Raw genomic sequence first — 22,375 nt, 5'->3', positions numbered from 1 at the left:
CTGGGTTTCTCAATCAATGTGTCGCACCTGATTCCCTCTCAGAAGCTCCTCTTCATCGGAGTGGTTCTTGATACGACCCAGTTTCGGGCCTATCCTTCCGAACGGCGAGTCCAGGGCATTCTGGCTATGATTCCGATCTTTCATCCCTTGTCCTGGGTTTCGGTCAGGATGACCCTGAGGCTGCTGGGCCTCATGGCTTCCTGCATCCTGTTGGTCACTCATACCAGATCGCATATGCGACCTCTGCAGTGGGACCTGAAGTTCAGTGGGTGCAACATATGGGGAACCTGTCCGATTAAGTCCAGATCTCGGAGGGCACTCATGAACAGACATTGGGTCCAGGGCAGATCCTTCTCCCTTCCCCAACCGTAGCACACAGTGGTGACGGACGTGTCCCTCCTGGGATGGGGGGCCACATGGGAGAGGCAGTGATCATCCTCTTAGCTCCAGAGGAGCCAATATCAACCTTCTGGAGCTTCGGGGGATCCGACTTGCACTGAAAGCATTCCTTCCCTCTGTCAAACGGAAAGTGGTGCAGGTGTTCGCAGACAACACCATCGCCATATGGTACTGCAACAAACTGGACGGGGTGAGGTCTTGGACCCAGTGTCGCGAGGCTCTACGCCTCTGGACATGGCTGGAACAGCAGGGCTTTTCCCTGGTGGTTCAACACCTGGCAGGTTCATTGAACGCCAGGGCGGACGAACTCCGCCGCAGGTGCATGATGGATCACGAATGGCGTCTTCACTCTGATGTGGCGCAAGGTCTCTTTCGACAGTAGGATGAGCCTTGGTTAGATCTATTCGCCACCGAAAATAACGCACAATGTCAGCAATTCTGCACGTTGGAATTTCCAAGGCGGCACTCGCTAGGCGACGCTTTTCGTCGCAAGTGGAGTTTAGTCTGTTGTACGCCTTTCCGCCTATACCAATTCTGCCCAGAGTGCCTACAATCAGGCGCGACCAGGCCCAAGTCATTCTTGTGGCACCGGACTGGGCTCTAAGAGTTTGGTATCCCGAGCTACTCAGTATGACGATCGATCCGACTGACTCTTCTGGAGGATCTTCTGTCGCAGCAGTGGCAGCAGCAGGAGACGGTCCTCCACCCGAACCTGTCCAGTCTCCACCTCTTTGCGTGGAGATTGATCAGCGACAGTTTATTCCGTTTGACTTGACCCCTGAAGCCTGTGATGTCCTTCTGGCAGCCAGGCATCCCTCCACTAAGTTGGTATATGCCTGCAGGTGGAAAAAAAATTGTGGAATGGTGCACAGCAAAGGCTGTGGATCCCCTTTCTGCCCCTCTTTCAGAAGTTCTTCTGTTCCTCCTTTCTTTCGCCCAGCAGGGCTCTGCTCTGGGCACTATCTAGGGCTATCTTTCTGCCTTGTCTAACTTTCTCAGGCTCCCTGATCAGCCCTCTCTTCTCAAGTCCCCTGTTGTAAATAGATTTCTCAAAGGCATTACTCCTCTTTTCCCTCTTATTCCTTCCGTAATGCCACAGTGGGACTTAAATCTGGTTCTTACATATTTAATGTGCGCTTCCTTTGAACCTCTTCACAACTGCCTTCTTCATCTGCTGACTTTTAAGACTGCTTTCCTGGTTGCCATCACTTGCCAGGAGAGTGAGTGAGCTCCAGGCTCTTTCTTGGAAACCTCCTTTTCTATCTGTCCATCCAGACATGGTTGTGCTCAGAACACGTTCATCCATTCTGCCAAAGGTTGTCACTGCCTTTCACATCGGGCAGACCATCACTTTGCCCACCTTCTTTCCGCCTCCGCATTCTTCTAGAGAGAAAGAGAGGCTCCACAGTCTGGACCCAAAATGTGCACGCTCATTTTACTTGAACCGCACAAAACAGTTCCGGGTGGATGCCCAGCTCTATCTCTAGATGGGTCGTCTTATGTATTAAACCCTGTTATTCTCTGGCTAAGGAGCCTCCAATGGGGCTGCTCGCCCATTCCACCAGGGCGATGGCAGCCACTACAGCATTGGGACGTGATGTTCCCCTGCAAGACCTCTGTCAGGCATCTACTTGGGCCTTGCTGCACACTTTTACTAAGCACTAATGCCTGGACATCCATGTCTGGAGAGACGGCTTCTTTGGCTGTGCTGTTCTCTGGGAATGCCTGGTGATATCTGTTCACCGACTCACCACCGGGGTTGGTATTGCTGGGGTATTTATTCTAATGCTAGGAATCTATCACTATGTGTTTCCTTCAGATGAACAAGATACTTACCTTTGGTAATGATATATCTGTAAGAAACATTAGTTAGTGATAGATTCCTTACTGCCCCACCCATCCTCCCCGTTGATTTCTATGGTTAAGGTTATCCCTTTCAGGGCCCTAGTTTCAATGCACCAGTGGTCCGTATCTTGCATGGCTCTGCGTTTTCTGGCGCAGAAAGTAGTGTACAGAACTGACGAAGGCACGCTAGAGCGGCGTCTAAGTAGCTGTTGCGACGTCATCTCGGCGAACACGACGCCAACGACTTATGCGCAGCCGCACGATGCCACCTTCCGGCGCGCAGTGTTACTGCTGACAAACTTTCCGGATCCAGTCTGACGCCTGGAGGTAATTCTAAGGTAAGGAATCTATCACTACTAATGTTTTTTACAGATATCGTTACCGAAGGTAAGTAACTTGTTCATCAGTGGCAATACCCTGCCAGACAGTCCTTTTGAAGAGAATGAATTGAAAGAGGCTAGCTTCCCAGAGGGGGAAGAACAGCAGGCAAGTGACTTAAGCAACATCCAACCCCAGCTCGAAAGTCAGGTGGGAGGCAGGATAAGGGTATCCCTCCACTATTACCTCAGATAATTGTTTTTTGTCTACAGACAAAAAAATGATACAACTCTGAAAGGAGGTTGATAAACTCTTGCAAAAGAGACAAACAAGGGAAACTCCCTACTTTCTGATGCCAAAACAAGATCAGACTTTGAGGCCAGTCCTATACCTCATATTTCTAAACAAATTAATACGTACACAACACTTCAAGATGACAACACTGCAAGGAGTTCTACCACTCCTTAAGGAGAGGGATTATATGGCCACCCTAGATCTAAAAGCTCATCTACAAATACCTATGAAGCAAACGCACAAGAAAAAAAAAATTCTGGTTAAGGTGTTTTACCAATTCTGGGTGCTACCATTTGGCATTAAGTCGGCACCAAAAGTATTCAAAATTGCTTAGCTGCTGTAGCAGCCAACCTAAGAACACCAGGCATCCATGTCTAGCCGTATGCTAGGAAACGCTTATTCAAAAAAGATGGACATACAATCGTAATTGCCACACTGCAGCACCTTTGGTTCACAAAAAAAAATCACAAATCTTCACCACAAGTGGAACAAGTAAAGGTGTTGCCAGAAGCACCTTAAACTCCAGTACTGTGCAAGCATATCCAGTCAAGAAAAGCAGAGACAATCGTAGACCAGACTTGCCTTTACCAGGGGGGGTCATTCTCCGACAGTGAGGACTGTCATGAAACTAATGGGCATAATGGCATCATGCACTCATAATGCAATCAATATTGCATATGCGCTGCATTTATCAGAACAAGATTTTATTTTGGCGTTGATAAATTGCACATCAAGCACAGCACCCCTGAAATCGGAGGAGCTGTGAGCATCAGAGTAGTGATCACAGTCAAGCAATTCAATCAACAGTACAAGAAGAAGTAATGTAACCAAGGCCCCCCTCCCTCCACCCTCCCACTCCCCCAACACGGAACCCCACCCCCACCCCTTGCACAGCGTCTGAACAAATTCCAAACACAGATATAGTAAGAAGCGTACTGTGCGTATGACTCATGGCCCGGATTCAGCGTCCAAATGCCCTTCCGCTGGCCGGTCCGGTGTTGGCGGTTCCAGCCACAGTCCACGATAGTCTGCCCATCTCTTCCAAATTTTATAGTGTTTCCAAGGGCAACCTCTAGCTACGAAGATCGGGCGTTCCAGTCCCATGTAAAAGTCCAATCCCCTTTTCCACACACGCACCAGAGGGGCCCTAGGGTCTTTCCAGGCATGAGCCACGTCTATATGCGCTGCATTTAGGAATGCAACAAATGGTCACAAGCCACCGGGACCCTGTAGGATCTGTAATGGTTGTCACAGCAAAGGTATTAAAAGAAATACAGTGGTGGAAATCAACAAATGTGAACATGGGGAGACCATTCAAGACACTAGCTCCCAAGGTGAACATAACAGCATACACATCCCACCAAGGTTGGTGACCGTTCACCGGCAACCTGAAGGCACTGGGATTATGGATCAGCACAGATGGACTTAAACACATCAATTACCTCAAAATGAAAACTTTGTCGCACATAACAGATTAGACTGTGCAAACTACCAACACAATAACCATGTTCTATCTCAACAAACTGGGTAGCAAAATCATACACCTTGTCAAAACAAGTACAGGGGATATAGATATGGGCGATCCAAAGGCAGATCACATTGCATTAATTCCACCTACCACCACTTATGTCAGATAGAAGTTTCCTTATCTCTGAGGTCACTGCACTTAAAATCTATAAGTCAACCCTAAGGTAGGCCTTCCAATCATGAAGGCAAGGTGCTAGGTTATAGGTGTGAGGGTGCCCTGCACGAGCAGGACACCCACTACAAACCCCAGAGTCAATAATCCAGGCTTTGTCAGTGCGGCCAGCCATTTTGATGCATACAGTGGCCATGAGTCATTACGTGAATGGCTAACTATATATTGGCCACCGTTACTGGTGTTCGTTATGATTCCATGCACCTGGGAGCTCCTCCGGGAAGCCTTCCAGGGTCTTCAAGCAAGATAGTGCTGCTGCAAACCCTAGACACGATTCTGCCCTCCTGCTGCTGAGCTCGAGTAGTGGGAGGTAGAACAATAGGGTTCCTGTCACAGGGAGATGTGGCCACCTCGCAGACAGGACTTGGTGTATTGAGGTGGGGGTGCTTACCAGCACCTCAAGATTTCTTTGAATGGCACATTTGGAGCCCTCCTTGCATACTCCAGTTAGAACCAGTTCCGGGAGCCCTTGGCACCCGCTCTAGTGCAAAACTGGACAAGGGACAAAGAATCCTCCCCTCTGTCCACACCCTCCTCTGGGAGGGACCCTTTAGTTTCCCAACCCTTTCCCTAGGGTACTTAAGTATTTACCTGGGGGTTGCTCTTCAGATTCGTCGTGGGACAAGATTTGAACGCGAAACCACTTCAACCTTCTGCGCACCTTGGACTTCGCTGGACTTCACCTGGAACCGAGACTACACCAAGGACGACTCCTGCTGCTCCTAGTCTTGCTGTTCTGCAAGTCATCTTCGTCGTCTGTGCCTGTGCTTCCTCCAGGTTCTTCTACAAGCCCATGGACATGAAAGGCATCTGAAGGAATCTCCCTTGGAGTGGAGGTGTCACTTCAACTGCAGGCACTGCAATGAAGCTGACCGGTCTGCTGCTCCTGACGTCTCAGACTCAGAAAGGCTCAGCAACACAGGTGGTGGATCTGCAATTCCCTCGAGGCCTAACCTGTCCTCTAAGCAAGTTTGATGCCAGTATCCCTAGCCTGAACTTACTGGAACAGAACCTCTGTGCACTGTCAACTTGCTGTTGCCATGGCTTGTTGGCTTGGTCCTCCAGGGATCTTCGTGCTACAAGAAGCTCCTTCCTCCAGCATCTCTTCCTGCCAAAATCTTCCTTCTCCCCGCATGTTCAGCACCGTGGGCCTGCATTTTTGTGAGCTGCTAGAGGTACTCTTGCGTCTCCTTTGCCCTCTTGAGGGTCTTTGACTTCAGTGGGGTCCGCCGCTTTCTTGGGGCCTGCTCGGACTCCTGCACTTTGTGAGTCCCTTGGACCGGACTAGTCCCAATGCTGCACCTGTCCCAGCGCTGCACCTTTTTTGTTTATCGCGTCTGTTGCGGCTGCAAAGGCTTTTTGGTGCCCCTGCCGGACACAAACACCCTGGTTCTTGACTTCCGGCGTGGGGCAGCTACTTAAGTGCTTCTGGAGCGACATGGTCACCATCACCCTTCCTGCATCTTTCGTCCTCTGTGGTCATTGGTCTTCCGTGCCTCCTGGTCACTTCTGAGGGACATAGACTCTGTCCCCTCTACTTGCATGTTCTCCTCTTCACGAATCCATCCTTGGATTTCACCGGACTCCTTTTTTCGCCAGCGGCATCTTTGCTGAAGTCTTCCATTGTGGTCTACAGCGGTTTCCGACGTCACATCACACCTATGCACCTGGCTTCCCTGTTGTAGGTATCCTGGTTCCTGGGGTATCCACGGGTGGGGTGACTCCCCAACCTTCGGTCTTCCACTGAGTTTCTTCAGGGTCCTTAAAAACTACAACCACGACTTTCCCACTGACTTGCATGGAGTACGCGTCTGTGTTTCCACTCTGCCCACAGCTTCCGTGGGCTTCCTGGGCAATTGCCTCGAGTGGTTCCTTGAACCAGAAGACTCGGAAGAGCTGGGGACACAAGTCCCAACTTCAGTCACAGTTCGATTTCTACTTCTTTAGTTTATGGTTTGGTCTCCCCATGGAGACCACTGTCTATTTGTGCTTACCTGTTTACATTTTAAATATTGTGTTGTTTCCAGGTAGGAGATATGCCAATGTGTTAGTGAGTGTGTATAATAAATATACTTATTTCTAGAACTACCCTGTGTGGTTCTTTTTGTTTTTTTTAAACCTACTCTTTGATTAGTTCTTTTAAAACAAGCTGCTTAACACTCCTTCTGGACTAAGCCTTAAGGCTGCTCTCCACAACTACCTCCTAGGGAGCTTTCTAAGGTTGTCTAAGACCACTAAAATCACCATAAGGGTTGTTTGGATTAGCGCAGGGTACTTCACTTAAATAAGTGTGCACCATATACTAAGCTAGCCTTCTACACTGACAAACATTTACTTTCTTTGATATTAAACTTCCAATTATTTGCTTTTTCTGCAGGAGGATAAGATGGACACAGAAGCAGCTGGAACCAACAAGGACACCGAATGCTTACCTGAAGAGAAGCTTTTGGATGAATCGATCCATAAGGAAGAAAATATGTCCATTGGTGGAAACACTTCAACTGGCAGTAATAGCTCTGTGTCTTCTGATGTAGTTTCTGACACACCACCACCGCCTGCAAGTCGAAGACTGTCATTCATCACTTTAGAAAAGTTTGACAGTTCAGGGAATAAACAGTTTAGCCCCTCTTCAGACAAATTCCCAGTGTCTAACATAGTTACTGTCCCTGGTGTTAAGAAATCGTCTACTGGGGCACAAGCAAAGAATGTGGGGAAACGTAAAATGGAGGAGAAAAATGGTGCTAAAATTGCCAGGACTGATTCTTTTGGCTCAGGGCAAAAGTCCGACATGATAGAAGTTGATTGTCCCAGCCAAGATGAGCTTTTAGCAAGCGGAGGTCAGGTAGAAGACTCCATGAACATATCTACTTGTGAGGAACCTAAATCAAGTGAGGAACAAATGCATCTTGAAGATGCTGAGTGTATTCCGGATACCCAGCAAGAAGAATCCAATGTAATACCATTAGAAGGGGTTGTTAAGGAGTCAAAGCGGGTCAATGAGACACAGGCTGATATTGAATCTAAAGAAAACAAGCCCCCTGGGGAAGGAATATTGGATCTGAAAAATAATTCAGATCTACTTATTCAGAATACAGCTGTAAACCAAATGTCACTCAGACGTTCAAGACGTCGATTAGATGTCTCAGAATCTGGTATTGATGATAAACAAAAACTTGACCATCTGAAAAAAGATGGTAGTCTGGGTGAACAAATGTATGTACAAAATGCACTACACATAAAAGGTGATTTGCAACAAAACAAACCTATACTGGAGAAGGTTGATGGTCTTTTAAGAGGTGGGCAGAATGAAAACGATCGGGTTGATAATAGTGATGCAGGTGGTTTTGGGAAAGAGGTCTTGAACGATCGCATTAAAAAAGAAGTTTTGACCGATCTTCCTGAAAAGGTTTTGGGCGATCTCAGCAAAAACAATGCAAGTGAACCTGGTAAGAAGGTGGTTTCATGTGATCTTGCTAAGAAAAAGATATTGAGTGATCTTGGTGAAAAAAAAGATTTGAGCAAACTCTGTGAGAATGGAGCTTTTCTCCAGGAGGACATTAGTAAAAGTATTGAAGGCTCCCTGAATGATGGTAGGAAGTCTGAAACGTGCGATTCCCAGGATTTCAGTTCAGAAAAGGGAATTAAGGAAAAAACAACTGTGCGTTCACGATACCAAACAAGGAGAGCATCACTTATTTTGCTCCCAGGCACAGAAAACTCAGAGTCTGACAGTTCTGAGACAAAAGAAGACATAATTACAACAAAAAAACGATCTAGAGGCAGACCTAAGGGTATAAGCCCTTTGGACCCAAAGAATGATGAACAGTCCCACAAACAAGACCCCTCAGCTACACCTATTGAAGGAGATAAGGGCCCATTGCCACCTATGACAAATGAAGTTGAATCCAGCTCTGAGAAAGACACAAAGACTACAGAGTTATGCAATACTTATGAGCTAAAGGACCAATCCAAGACGAACTGCACATATGTAAATGAGCCTGCTGGATTTATTGACTCCAATAAAATGGTCATTGAGCAAAGTGCAAGTGAGGTTGAACCCAAAAGCCAAGTCCTCAAAAGTATAGGTGCAGACCTTTCTGAACCGGATTTTGAAACTGTGCACTCCAATAAGACCCATGATATTGTCCAGCGTGCTTCAGAAGATTTGAGAAAAACAGAGAGCCTGATCACCGAGCCAGCGATAGGCGATTTCTCAGCAGCAAGTTCTGATGTTATCTTTTGTTCAGAGAACAGTGTTATTCCTTTGGAATGTCAACACAAAAGAAGCAAACGGTTGCGGAAGTCAAAAGGCTGTGACTGTTGTTCAGGTCAGCTGGAAGAAAAGCCACTCATGGACTTAAAAAGTTCAGAGAAGCAAGACCTAAAGCCTGTTGACCACAACATAAAATCATTGTCTGCTAGTGTTTCTGCTGTCGAAGCAAGCAGCATTGAAGGGGAGCTTGAGGATAGTGTTTTTGCGGGACCCTCTGCAGAGAGCACACTTCTGCTTTCAAGTAAAAAGCCGCACTTTTTTAAGGAGTCTGTTGATCAAGCATCTAGTGTTAGCTCAGAGGATGAAATGACTGTTGTCCCTCGGATTACTAGCAGCGAGGACAGTGAGGAAGCAGCACTGCGCTGTGCTACGCATACAGCTATAGCTTCTGTGGCAGAACTTAAAGAACTAGACAAAATATGCAAGCCATGCCCTCCAACAGAAAATGTTTCCAAAGAGGCGCAGGAGAAACATATTGTTACTCTTGGGACTGAGTGTGATAAATCAATTGCTCTTGTACAGGAAGAGAAAGTGACAACGGATGCTTTGGCTGAAGAGATTTTGGGAGAAGCATTGCCAACAAACACAGCATCATTGATTAGTGAATGTGATCACAATGAAATGGTCATTGACAACTCTCAAACTGTTTCTAGCTGTCTCGCCACAAGTGAGGTGCAGAGCAGTTTAACTGTCAAAGTTCAATCAGACTCTGCAGTAGTTGGACAACTAGCTTGCGAAGAGCAAGCTATGGACATTGCATCTTCAGAAGGACAATTTGAGGAAAAAGCACCTTTGCAGCAAACTGGCGTTGGCACTGCATCCTTTAGAGAGCAAGCTTTTGGGAGCTCTGTAATATCTGGAGAACAAACTATGCTGGCCCGTGTAACTTCTGGAGAAGAAACCGTAGTGGGCACTGCACCCTCAGGAGAGCAGACTGGGGTGCCCAATATAACCTCTAGAGAGCAATCTGCCTTAGACCTCCCAAGCTCTGACGAACATTCCATGGTCTGTGTTGACGCAACTAACAAGCAAAGCACAACAGACTGTACAATCTCGGGAGGACAAGCTGTGGGGGACATTGACATTGTGGGTTCTCCCCCTAAATTGAAGGGACTTGAATGTGCTACTCTGGTCTCAATAAATGGAAGTCCGAGCGAAGTGCAAGCCCGCTGCATCTGGTCTCCGTCTGCTTCTCCTTCAACCAGCATTTTAAAGAAGGGTATAAAAAGACCACAGGAGGATGAATCACCTTCTCCATTGAACAAGGTAAATGATTTTGCAATGTGTAATTTGTTCGAATTTGTGATGAAAAATGTCTATCAGAATCCTGACCAGTAGTGTTGTCTTGTTTAGCATTAGAGAACTCCGCAATTCTAGCAAAGATGAGATGAACAAAGTGAGTGTGCCACCCATGGGAGTTTTTAACTTGCCATCTGAAACTCTTTTACCTGTAATGGAAATAGTTTGCTGTGGAAATCTTAAGTAGGGTTCACAACAGTGGGTAAAAAAGTTTTCAACGTACAAAGACATTAAAACGAACAGATTTTCAGTCTTAGGAACATCCTTCCCTACTTTCTGTTTTCTTGTAAAATACATTAGTACGTGGCAGCGATTTCAGTCAAACGTGCACTATGTTGACTCAGTAAATTAGATTAGGTTTTCTTTTAAAAAATATGGCTAGGCATATTACATCTTATCTGCATGTTTTCAAAACTAATAAATGTGAAAACCTATTGTATTTGTTTTGCAATTCCACACATCTGCAAAAGTACTCTGTTTAAATGGAGGATGAACATCTATGACTAGAGCTTGTGTTACTAGTAACTAATTTCTCCTTCATGTTAACTCGCAAGCTTTTCTAGGTGCTGGATTAAATTGGGCAATGGTCTCTTTGTGGATGGGATCTCACTGCTGTTAGCCAGTATTTGCGCTGTCATAGATGCACATGTTTTGAGTTTGTCTGCCTGCAAGCTGGGAATCTTTAGTACAATAATAATCACAATTGTAGCCAACTTAACCCATTTTAAGCCCTTTGACTCAGCCAATGCGTCAGCAAACTCTAGGCTTGGTTCGAGAATAAACACAAACTGATAATTGTATTGCTCATCAAGGGATTCTTCAGATGAGTTTTAGGTTATTTTTATGATCTTGTGTGAAAGTGCTTTTCGTGTACAGCTTTTATTTTTCAGCATGGGCGAAGTCCATTCTGTTTTCTCCTGGGCGTCTAACAGAATTTTTTGATTTTCTCTGATGGGACCTTTCACCTATTCCATGAGGATTTATGCTGTCAGAGGCCACCACTTTGCTCTGTTCATGAAATGCTTTTTAGCCTTTCTTTACATTGTTGTTCACAGGCATTTCCAGAATCCTCAGACACTGCTTGTTTTTTGCTGTCTTTTCAGGATTTTTTTCTATCATGGAACACTGTTATGCTGCACATGCTGCTTCTGTTTATCTCTTAAAATCTGCAGGTCTAATCAGAGTGAGGATGACTTATTCCAGGACACGTCTTGTCTTCTGCCTGCTGTTTGCTGTGAGCTAGGCAAATTCACAAGGGATTCTACCACTATTTTGATGATCACGTACAGCTCTGTCTCCAGAAATCAATATTAAGCGTTCACTGATGGCTAGCCAGGGTTGTGGGCAAAGACCATAGGCCAATCACCTGCGAAGCATGCTACTATCAATAGCCAGCTTGTCTGTCATCTTCTTGCCTGGCTTGTCATCAGTGTTCTTGCTTTCGTACTTTGCATGTCCCTCTCTGGTTACAGGATCACATTGACCGTACGCCTCATCAAAGCTTGTGTTGGATCTTTTGGTAGACAGTGGTCCCTTAAGCCAAAGATCTTGCTTTATATGCGATAACGAGTAAGACAAAAGATTGGAATGAAGCTACACCACAAGAAATAGTTGTTTGACTACGGAGGAAAGAGGGAAAATAAGAGATCTGAAAATAATTAGTACTGAAAGGAAAAATGCCAAGTGAATAAAAATTGAAAATTGAGAGCAGAAGGGTGCCATCGACAGAGCCTTGAAGGATCCAAAAACTGTGGCAGGGGAGTGGGGAAGACCAGATTAACCCATGTAGCTAAATGGATATGGCTACGAATATAGAATAATAGTAAAGTGAAATCAAACTGATAGTACTGCAAGAAAACAACCAAAGAATAGAACAACCAATCAGGCTTGATTCACAAGGATAAATGTGAAAGTACATACATGTACACATTTATCGCAAATCACAAGCTGGGGCTAATACTATGTCTGCAAAAGTCAGGTGCATGGTTCGAGACATACTTTTGCAACAGTCCTATGACCTTGATGCTACCTATTCTTCCTGTGCAGGATTGTACATAGCATTCATTTGCACAGCGAGGACGACTGCAATATGCAAAACTACTTTTGTCTGTTGAGGAAAGTTCCTAATGGAGAAAGACTTTCCCCTATATCTAGGTCTAGAGGTGATCCTTTCCTCTATATCTAGGTCTAGAGGTGATCCTTTCCTCTTACCATCCTAGTACAGGTGTTACTCCAGCCCTTGGCTGGAACAAATCTCTGGCAATTTCCAATGTGTGAAAGGGTTGAATTTCTGTTTGTAAATGCCGTTGAATTTGCGTGTGGGTGTTGGTAAATTTACAAAGCTAATCACACCTTTTTCTGCCCTCTTCACTCCCCTTCTGGGTGAATTTACTACTGTAGACTTCTCTGCACTCACTGCTGAGAAATCCAAACTGCTAAAACCATTTACTGGAGCCGGGTTTCAGTTAATCAGTTCATGGAAAGCATAAATGTAGCTATTCATGGTTGATAACAAATGTTCCCTAGCAATGTTTTTGTAGATGTATAATGCCAGAAGCCGATAACTAAAAGTGAATGAGTATAAAGTTGTGTGAAGAATCAGTTTAAGAATTGGGGGTAGTTTGTTTAGTGCGCACGTAGAAACTGGTTTCTGATAACTACTGCAAATTTCTCACCTGTAGTAAAAACCCAGACGTCCAACTGGATCCTGAAACTTCAAAGCTTTCACATCGCTGGAAAGGGGCTTTAGCTTCACATTGCTGCCGGAAGCGGTGTCACGTGACATCACCCAAGCCATTTAGCACCTTCCCTGCTGTAACGGTATGAGTTTCTCTTTTTCTGCTCCTTCAACATAGATTTGGAGTTGGCTCTACCTGAGTCGCGCCATATCTGTAAGGGATCCTCCACTCTGGTACCTGGAGGGCGAGCACAACTCTAAGTCGTGCTCCAGGTGCCTGGCCATGGTGCCGAAAGCTTTGAGGGAGCGGTACCTAAAGCTAATAGCGGCCTGGCACCAAGCCATTCGCCCTGGAGGTCTTTTTCCCGGTCCCGGGCTAGAGGAAGGTCTGGGCACCGCACCGGGAATCATGAGTTCTCCTCCCACTTGAAGTCTTTAAGTCGGTCACAAAAGAGGCATAAGAAAGCAAAGCATGCCTAAACTTCTCCCTATCTGTTGGATGATTTGATGGAGGACTTTCAACGTTCTAGGCTTGGTTCTGCAGAAACTGTGCCTAGAACGGCAGGAAAGCTCCACACTTCCCTGCCTTTCCATGAACCTACGCCCATCTTAAAGAATGTTATGATACCATGTGCCTCATATTTGAGTAACCTGACCCTTCGGGCCCTGGAGGCTCAGAGGGGACTTGCGTAGTATATCAGGGACCCCCTGGAAAGGATAAAAATCCTGGGACAGGGAAATTGTTCAATATGAAAGTATATACCCAGGCCTACAGTTATAAAGACAACCAAGGCTATTTAAACAACAAACTTTTAAAAAAAGGGGTGAAAACACAAAACAAGTTTTTTTCAGATCTTTAAGAATTTAATTCTAGTGGTAAAAAATTATCATTTATCAATTTTTTACCACTAGAATTAAATTCTTAAAGATCTGAAAAACTTGTTTTGTGTTTTAACCCCTTTTTTTTAAAAGTTTGTTGTTTAAATAGCCTTGGTTGTCTTTATAACTGTAGGCCTGGGTATATACTTTCATATTGGCTCAGAGGGGACTCCATTGGGTTCCGCTTCTCTAGCCCGATGCCTGTACCCCACCTCCCTCTCCCCAGTGCTTCCAGTGATGGATCGGGACCAGCGCAGGTCATGCCTCTGCACGGCCCATGTGCCAGGACTCCTGACGCGGCTGATGCACCCCGGTGGCACCAGCCCTATTCTTATCCCATACAACCCGAAGCAGGATCGGCGCCACCTGCACCCTTGGGTCCTACATTGGTTCCTTAGCCTTATTTTGAAAGCCTAGGAATGGAGAAAGATTTGAAAGGGTAGCTGGACCCTTTATAAGACCAACCTGACCATGAAATGGACTGGTATGAGGAATTGAGTGAGACCAGTGGACTAGATACCTCTCCAGATTCTGGCCTGCTTTCTCCCCCTATGTGACTATGGTGGAGGGAGCTTCATATCCAGCTGAGGTCCTGGACATTCAGCTTCCTTCAGTGTAAGTAAAGACTAGTATCTTGACAGAAATCCTGCAGCCGGGTGCCTCATCCTTGGAACTCCTCCTGCCTTTAAATGAGGCCTTGACTGATGTCCTTCTGGGGACCTGGTCCAAGCTCAACACAGGGGCTCCTGTGAATAGGACAATTGCCTGCCAACATGGTCTGCACCGTGCAACCCAATATGCCTCACCACCCACCCTACCCCCGAGAGCTGGGTGGTCCAAGCCTCTAACTCACAAGGCGCATTACCTTCCACACCCCCAGACAGGGAATCCAAGAGGCTAGATAGTTGGGGCAAGAAAATGTTTTCCTTCCCCCAGACTTGCTTTGTGTTTGGTGAATGCTGCGTGCCTATTGGGCCATTACTCCCTCTCCTTGTGGGAAACGATTCCGTAAGTGCTTTTGCAGATCCGTGAGGAGGCTCCGGCCATTCTCTCCTAAGCAGTATCAGACAGGAGAGATGTGGCAGAGTTCAATATTTTTAGTGGGCCTGACACAACCGACTCATTGGGCAGTGTGCTGTTATCAACTGTGACTGTTCGACTCCAAGCCTGGCTGAGAACTTCTGTTTGTTTGGGGGATGGCCAGGCTTTTCTTATGGAAATGCCCTTTGATGGCACCAGTCTCTTTCGGAGACAAGGCAGACATGGCCTTGAGCTCTTTAAGGAGTCATGGGTCACAACCAAGTCCTTTGGCCTTTCAGTGGCAACCAGTCTGCCTTTCGCCCCTACAGAAGGGGCTTTCAGCTGTGTGAGCCACATCCCAGCCAGAAGACTGCTCAGTGAAGGTTGTGTCAGTCCAATCCTCCCCCTGCAGCCTCCAAAACTTCCTAGTTTGGCCCTTCAAGATCATGGGCGGCTAGTTGGTGGCAGAATTAGCCATCACCTCTGCCAGTGGCAAAACATCACGTAGGACAGGTGGGTTCTTCAGATAGTCTGAAGGTGCTACTCCTTCCCCTTCAAGAATACCCCTTCTTCCATACCTCCAACGTATGACCGAGTGACAGAGGAGCACCTGAACTTGCTTCAGGAGGAAGTTGGGACTCTCATGGCCAAGGGTGACCTAGAGAGCGTTCCAGTGCCATAAGTAAGCTGTGGTTGCTGTTCCTGCTACTTTCTGGTCCCGAAAAAGAACAAGGGCCTCCATCTTATCCTAGAAATGTGAGGGTTCAACTACTTCCTCAAAAGTTAAAAATGCTCACTCTGGCTCAGGTCTTGTCTGCCCCAGACCCTGGAGACTGGATGGTAGTGTATTTTCACATTCTTTTCCTGCATGCTCATCAGCGTTACCTACTGGTCACGGTAGGCCACAACACTTCAAGCTCACTGTGCTCCCCTTTTTCAGCGTTCCTCTGGTGTTCACCAAGGTGATGGCGGTGGTCGCAGCTCATCTGTGCAAATCAGGGGTGCCAGTCTATCCCTATCGTGACGACTGTCTGTTGAAGGTGAGCTCACCCCAAACTGTCCTCTCCCACCTCTAGACTACGGCAAACCTCCTACTTTAGCTTGGGTTCAATATCAATATGCCAAAGTCACACCTGACTCCCTCTCAGATGCTCCATTTCATCAGAGCTGTTCTGGATTCAGTGCAGTTTTGGGTCTATCCACCCGACCGGCTAGTCCAATATAGTCAGGCTATGATACTGTTTCAGCCTCTATCCTGGATTTTGGTGAGATTTACTGAGGCTGCTAGGCCTCATGGTCTCCCACTTGTGACACGTGGCATGTGCAGATGACATTTGTGGGCTTTGCAATGGGACCTGAAGTTCCAGTGGTGCAGCATCAGTGGAATTTCTTTGATATGGTCCAGATCTCAGGCGGAACTGCACATGACCTGCAGTGGGGGCTAACCACAATTGGGTCAGAAGAAGGCCCCTCTCCCACCCAAACCAGATCACACAGTAGTGAAAGATGTGTCACTCCTGCTATAGGGCGGCCATCTGGGAGAGGCGGAGATCAGACAACTGGTCTCCAGCGGAATCAGCACTCCACATCAACTTCCTGGAGCTTAGATTGGTTTGCTTGGCCTTGAAAGCTTTTCTTCCATCAATGGAAAGCTGTTTCAGGTGTTCACAAACCACAATGTTGTACAGCAACAAACAGGGCGAGGTGAAGGACTCTTTCTTAAAGAGTCCCTGTATCTCTGGACATGACCGGAACAGCTGGGCATATCCTTGGTGGTTCAACACCTTGCAGGTTCCCTCAAAGCCAGGATGCACTCACTCCGCCGTCGATGCCTTGGGGATGACGAATGGTGTCTCAAGGTATCTTTCGAAAGTGGGGAGAGCCTTGGTTAGATCTGTTCACCTTTACCGAGAATGCGTAATGTCAGCAGTTTTACAAGCAGGAGTTTCCAAGGCGGCACTCTTTGGCAGCGCTTTTCGTCTCGAGTTGAGGTCAGTTCACCTGTATGCCTTTTTGCCAATACCACTCTTGTTCAGAGTGGCCAACAAGATCAGGAGCGGCTAGGCCAGTGTCATTCTTGTGGCTCTAGGCTGGGTACGGAGCGTCTGGTGTCCCGAGCTTCTTCAACTGAGCATCAAACCTCCGATCAGGCTGCCCCTTCGGGAGAATCTTCTGTTGCAGCAGCATAGGAGGGGTCTACCACCCAAACCTGTCAACTCTACACATGCTTGCATGTAGATTGAGTGGCAGCAATTGACCGCATTCGACCTTTCTCTTGTAATGTTATTTTGGCACACGTCTACCTTGACCGTAAACGCCGGCTGGTGGGTAAGAAATTCAAATATTATGCAGAAAGGTCTTGATCCCTTCTGCTTTCCTCTCTCAAGTCCTTATCTTTATTTTGTCTCTTACACAGCATGGCCAGCTCTAGGCACTCTTTAAGGGTACCTTTTGGCCTTGTCTGCCTTCTTGAGGCTGCCAGACCAGCCCTCCTTATTTAAATCTCCTATTGTAAATAGATTTCTTAAGGGGCTTGATCACTTGAGTAGGTGTTATCTTAGCAGTCATGGGTGGCATCTTTTGCCGGAGGTAGTCCAGAACTTAGCTCAGGGCATTTCTCATGTTGACTTTTTCGCTCCCTTGGAGCATGTCCAATGCCAGCAGTTCTGTGCCCTTCTCCACAAGCCCCTCACGTACTGCCATTCAGACAGAGGTTATCATAGACATCGGAGTTCCTTTCAGCTGGCCTCCGAGGTGTTTAATATTATACTATCAATGCATCACCCCTCTACAAAGTCGGTTTACTCTTGCAGATGGAGCAGATTAGTCGCTTGAGCAATAACCTAGAACCCTTGCTAAGAGAGGGTGTTGTGCGATTAATATTGTTAGGGGTACTTAGATGCATGTTTATGCGCCAGATCAGCCGTCCCTGTTCATGTCCCCAATTGTTAATGCATTTTCTGAAAGGATTGCCTTATCTCTAACCTCCAACACCTTTGTAGTCCCCCCCCCCCCCCCCCCCCCCAATGGGATCTTAATTTTGTCTCAAATTCTTTGATGGGGCGGGAACTCTTTGAGCCCATGCACAGTTGTCCTTTGACTATGTTGACCCCTTTGGCTATGTTGACCTTAAACAGTTTTTCAAGTGGCAATAACCTCAGTCCAAAGGGTATGCGGGTTACAGATTTTCGTCTTCCATATACATCTTTGTACCGCGACAAGTTGGTATTGAGAACCAGGGGCTGCCTTCCTGTCTAAGATGGTGACTCCTTTCCCTCTGAGTCAGTCCATTATTCTTCCAAACTTATATCTTCCCCCATCGCATCTCACAAAGGAGGAAAAGTGTTTGCATAGGTTGGATGCTATGTGGGCAGTCAACTATCTGGACTGTACCAAGGAGACGCAACTGGATTACCAGCTCTTCATTGGGTACTGCGGTGTCAAGAAATGCCAAGTGGTCCAAAAAGGACCCTATTGAGCTGGAATCGCCTCTGCATTGAGACTTGTTACGCACTGGCCAAGAAAGAATATCCAGAAGGGATCCGGGCCAAATCCAACAGGGTGATAAGCTGCCACTTCTGCTCTAGCAAGAGGAGTACCAATTGCAGGTATATTCAAGGCAGCTACATGGGCCTCACTACATACATTCATTCGCCAAGCTTTACTGTCTAGATTCCAAAGTGCATAGAGACAGTCAGATCAGTCTTGCTGTTTACTAGTCTAACCATCCATCAAACCTCCTCCCAGAGGATCTATTACTAAAACCTACTCTACAGATGAGGAATCTGCCTATAGCGGTATCCCTCAGAAGAAAATTACTTACCTGCGTTAATGATCTTTCTGGTTGCTAATTCATCTACTTGCAGATTACTTAACAACCCTGCCCTCCTTTCCGTTTGATGGAATGTTGTAAGGAAATTTAATAAGACCCCAAAATATGTTTGGGCACTGCACTACGGTCAGTCCGTCAGCTCGCCACAAAGGCTTGGAAAATAATTGATGGGAATTGACGTTCTGCTGGGTTGGGTGGTATATGGTTTCAGTGGCATTACTTGATGCTACTTCTGGCATCTATATGAAGCCAGCCCCCCCACTGGCCACTCCGACTCCGTGGTTTATTCTACAGGTAAGGAATCTACAGGTAGATTATAAACTAGAAAAATAGTACAGCAAGTAAATAACTTTCTCTTATTGAAGGAAAGGTAGCAGTGCTACTGTAGAAATGTAAAAAGATGGGTCTTAGAAGTTTAAGATATTTTGAATGTAAAGAGAACTTTAAATGGGCAAATAATTTTTTTAAAATAATCATTTGTTAATTTGAAGGAATCCCAGAAATTTTCAAACGAGGGACTCTTTAAAAATAATAGCAGTAAAATGGAATAAGCAAATTATACAATCATGGAACAAGGGAAGAAGAAATGTGAAACCAGGGTAAAAGTGGAATGATGCAGTATATGAAGAAGTTGGCCAAGGAGTAGGAGGCATTCTGGAGTACTGTAATTTTGTATAGAGACCATTACTCGAAGTTGAGAAGAACAGTTAAGATGCTATTAGAATAAGGCTGTACTTCTAAGAAAAAGGACATACTTTTAACCTCATCGATGCTGGTGACGGAACCACTCCGTCACCAGCCACGGAAGCGCTGTACTGGTGACGTAGTGGTTCCGTCATGGCCCGGCCGCTGCGCCTTCGCGGCGCGTTCTATTGAGCGGGCGGGGCCGTGACGGAACGCCTCCGTCACCAGCACAGCGCGCCCGAGGCTCGTGATGGAGTGGTTCCGTCACGAGCATGGCGGCGCCGCGCGGCCACCCCTCCCCCTTGCGCTGCGGCGGAAATACCGCCACAGCCAAGGGGTTAAGAAAAGAAGGGTAAGGAATAACTTGCCAAATCTGAGGAACAACTTTTTTTTTTTTATTACTTTGTTCTTTCTACATGCCAGAGTGTAATCCAGGAGGATGCAAAATTGAAAAAAGCAAAGGCTGATGACTGCGAAGAAAGTAAAAGGTGAGAGGATTCAAAGAACTGATAGACTGGACACTCAGTAGCAAGACAGTAGAAGAATAAGGACTGCTGTGCCACTCACGAACTGTGGCATTCCAGCCCGATTGGATGGCCACAGGCTTTCACTGCAACAGTAGTTTAATACAAAAGTGAAAAGCAAAAATTATGTGAGTTGCAATGTTAAAAGGAAACGATGTGATGGGTAAAGGAAGCTGGAGAGGGTTAAGTCCTTCCTTTTGAGGTCTTGCAGAAGAGCCAAGGAGCAACATTAGCAGAAAAACGTGTCTGGTGTGGTATGAAAGCTTTAGTTGCTGAAAACCTGGTGCTGGTGCTGGTGATTCAGCACCCCACAGATTTATTGTGGCGTTGGGGCAGAGGATGTGGCACCGGCAGAGGCAGATGCATCTTCAGCCCTCCTCTTGACATCCCATTGAAACCTTGTGGTTTCACCCTCAAGCTGACAACTGCAACACATTGGAAGCCAGATTCGACATTTCCCATGAAACTGGTGCTTGATCACGGTAAACCCATGTGCTCTACAAATTGTCCAAGAGGTCCTGCTCCTCTCTTTCTTGCCACATCCCCCATTGTATTGATGTAGCAAATCGTGCCAGAGTTCTCGCCAGGGAGGTATTGATATTGCTCATCTTTGGTGTGATTCAGGTGGTGCCCAAAGTAGAGCATTTGATGGGATGTCAGTCACCGTACTTCCCAATCCCTGAGGATAGAGCACTGAAGATGATTCTATATCTCAGGTAGCTGAACTTGTTCTTCAGAAAGGAGAAGCTCAAAATGATGCTTATTTCTGGTGGCCATAAACGTGGAAAATTGGATGGTGTTTTCAGTTTACCACCATGCCCTACATTGGCTCTAGGTTTTTATGAAGATCATCAGGAGTGGTGGCCCATCCCCACAGGTATTTGCATATATTTCCATTCTTTGATGGCTACTAATAAAGGCTTCAGCCAGCCCCTCGTCACCTACAGAGCACAGTATCGTTGTCCGTTATGAGCACAGTTGCCCTGAAGCTTTTTCCTCCTCTGTAGTGAGTCCGGGTCTTTGAGGCTATGATCCTGCCTTGATGGTCTGATACACCTTGGTCTACTAGTATCATGCAACCTTCTTGTATCTCCAGCCGAGTGGAACAAGGAAGCCCTTCAGTTGAACTTGATTGCAGTGGGCCCAACATTGGAGAAGCTTCTCAGCCAGTATCCATAATCTCCTTCAGTTATAGGTGCCAATCTGAGGTGCTGTGTGTTTTTTTTCCCCCTTATCCCTTCTGGAAATCAGAATGATGACTGGTGAATCTTTTATCAGTTAAGAGTTCATCTGGATGATGTGAAGATCAGATGTCTGTTCTCTGGTGAAGAAGTGCCACTGCATTAAACCTACTTGAGTTCATTGCCAAACTGGTTCTCAAGGCACTTGTTCCTTCCATCGGGAGCAGGTGGTTCCAAGTGCTAAGGGACATTGTGATTGGCATGTGGGCCTGCTACATGCAAGGTGGTTAGGGTGGAGCATTTGGTCACATGCTCTATCAGGATGTTTAGAGGTTGTGGCATTGACTGTCGGGTAGATACAGTGAAGTGCCAGTCATGTAGAGGGAAGGAACACCTTAAAAGCAGAGTAAACTAGCTCAACATGAGTCATCTTGCCACCCACTAGTGAAATTTACACCTAGAGGTGATGCATGGTATTTTCTTTCACCTTGTGGAATGCTACCTTGTTAGACCTTTTAACTGCCTCCAAAATCGCTCCTTATGCAGGATTTTGTGCTTTGAAGTTTCCCCTCCAGGGTATCTAGGAGTCAGTGCTCACATTCAATGAGACTTCAGTCTTCTGTAGGTGGTGGGCATTTACTACTGATCCCATGGGTCCAGAATAAAGTCTGGTAGGACAGAGCACATCTTGCTTTGATGGTTGCTGATTGAGCTCAGGTAGTCTAGAACTCTGAATGCCTACCGTAGATTATCTGACCTCCATTTAGTGTTCCTCTCAGGAGTAAAATCTTTTGTTCAATCACCAAGTTGAGTACCCCACCCTAACCTACACCTTTATGCATGAGGATTGAGCTGAACCAACTGAAGGATATCTCTCTTCCATCGGAAGTGGCAGATGCAATTCGGGTTGGGCATCAGGTATACTACAGCTTCGATCCTCGCCTTTCGAACCACAGCTGCAAAACCACTTTATTGTTTCCTTTCTGGAAGCATAGCTGCCCTGTCTGATGCAAGATCAGATATTTTCTCCAGGAGTGGCAAGCCATCACCTCAGACGAGTAGGTCCTCCAATTTGTGCATCGGGCTACGCCCTCCCATTTCTTTCCACCCACTGCACAATCATTAAAATCACAGTGGCTGACAGGACCACTGGTCCGTCTTGCAGCAGAAAATGATGGGCAGACCTTTTTGGCCAAAGGTGTCAGAGAGAGAGTTCTGGCATTGGAAGTACGAGCTGGTTGTTAACTCCCTCTACTTTGTGATGCCGAAGGACTGAGGCCTTCATCCTATTTGTAGATTTCCGCCCTCTCAATGCCTTCCTGCAGAAGAACAAATTCAAGGTGCTTAAACTAGACCATGACTTGTCTGCCCAGGAGCATTTTCAGTTTGCAGTGCTCCCCTTTGCTCTCACCACTGCCCATTGGGTGTTCACTAAAGTGATGGCAGTGGTC

General features: G+C 46.4%; 1 protein-coding gene across 2 annotated transcripts in view; it reads left to right on the top strand.

Annotated features, from left to right (window-relative positions):
- The window catches only part of RIF1 (replication timing regulatory factor 1), a 357,947-nt gene that overhangs the window by 253,357 nt on the left and 82,215 nt on the right, over positions 1 to 22,375 (top strand). For both annotated transcript variants that reach the window (XM_078681750.1, XM_078681748.1), the window contains exon 29: positions 6,933 to 10,094. In XM_078681750.1, the coding sequence (XP_078537876.1) occupies positions 6,933 to 10,094 (3,162 nt within the window). The remainder of the gene's footprint in view (positions 1 to 6,932; positions 10,095 to 22,375) is intronic.

This window comes from Lissotriton helveticus, chromosome 3_1, assembly GCF_964261635.1.
Source record: "Lissotriton helveticus chromosome 3_1, aLisHel1.1, whole genome shotgun sequence".
In the NCBI taxonomy this organism is placed as follows: Eukaryota; Metazoa; Chordata; class Amphibia; order Caudata; family Salamandridae; genus Lissotriton; species Lissotriton helveticus.
Note: the sequence above shows the minus strand (reverse complement) of the source record. Positions and strands in the feature narration are given on the sequence as shown.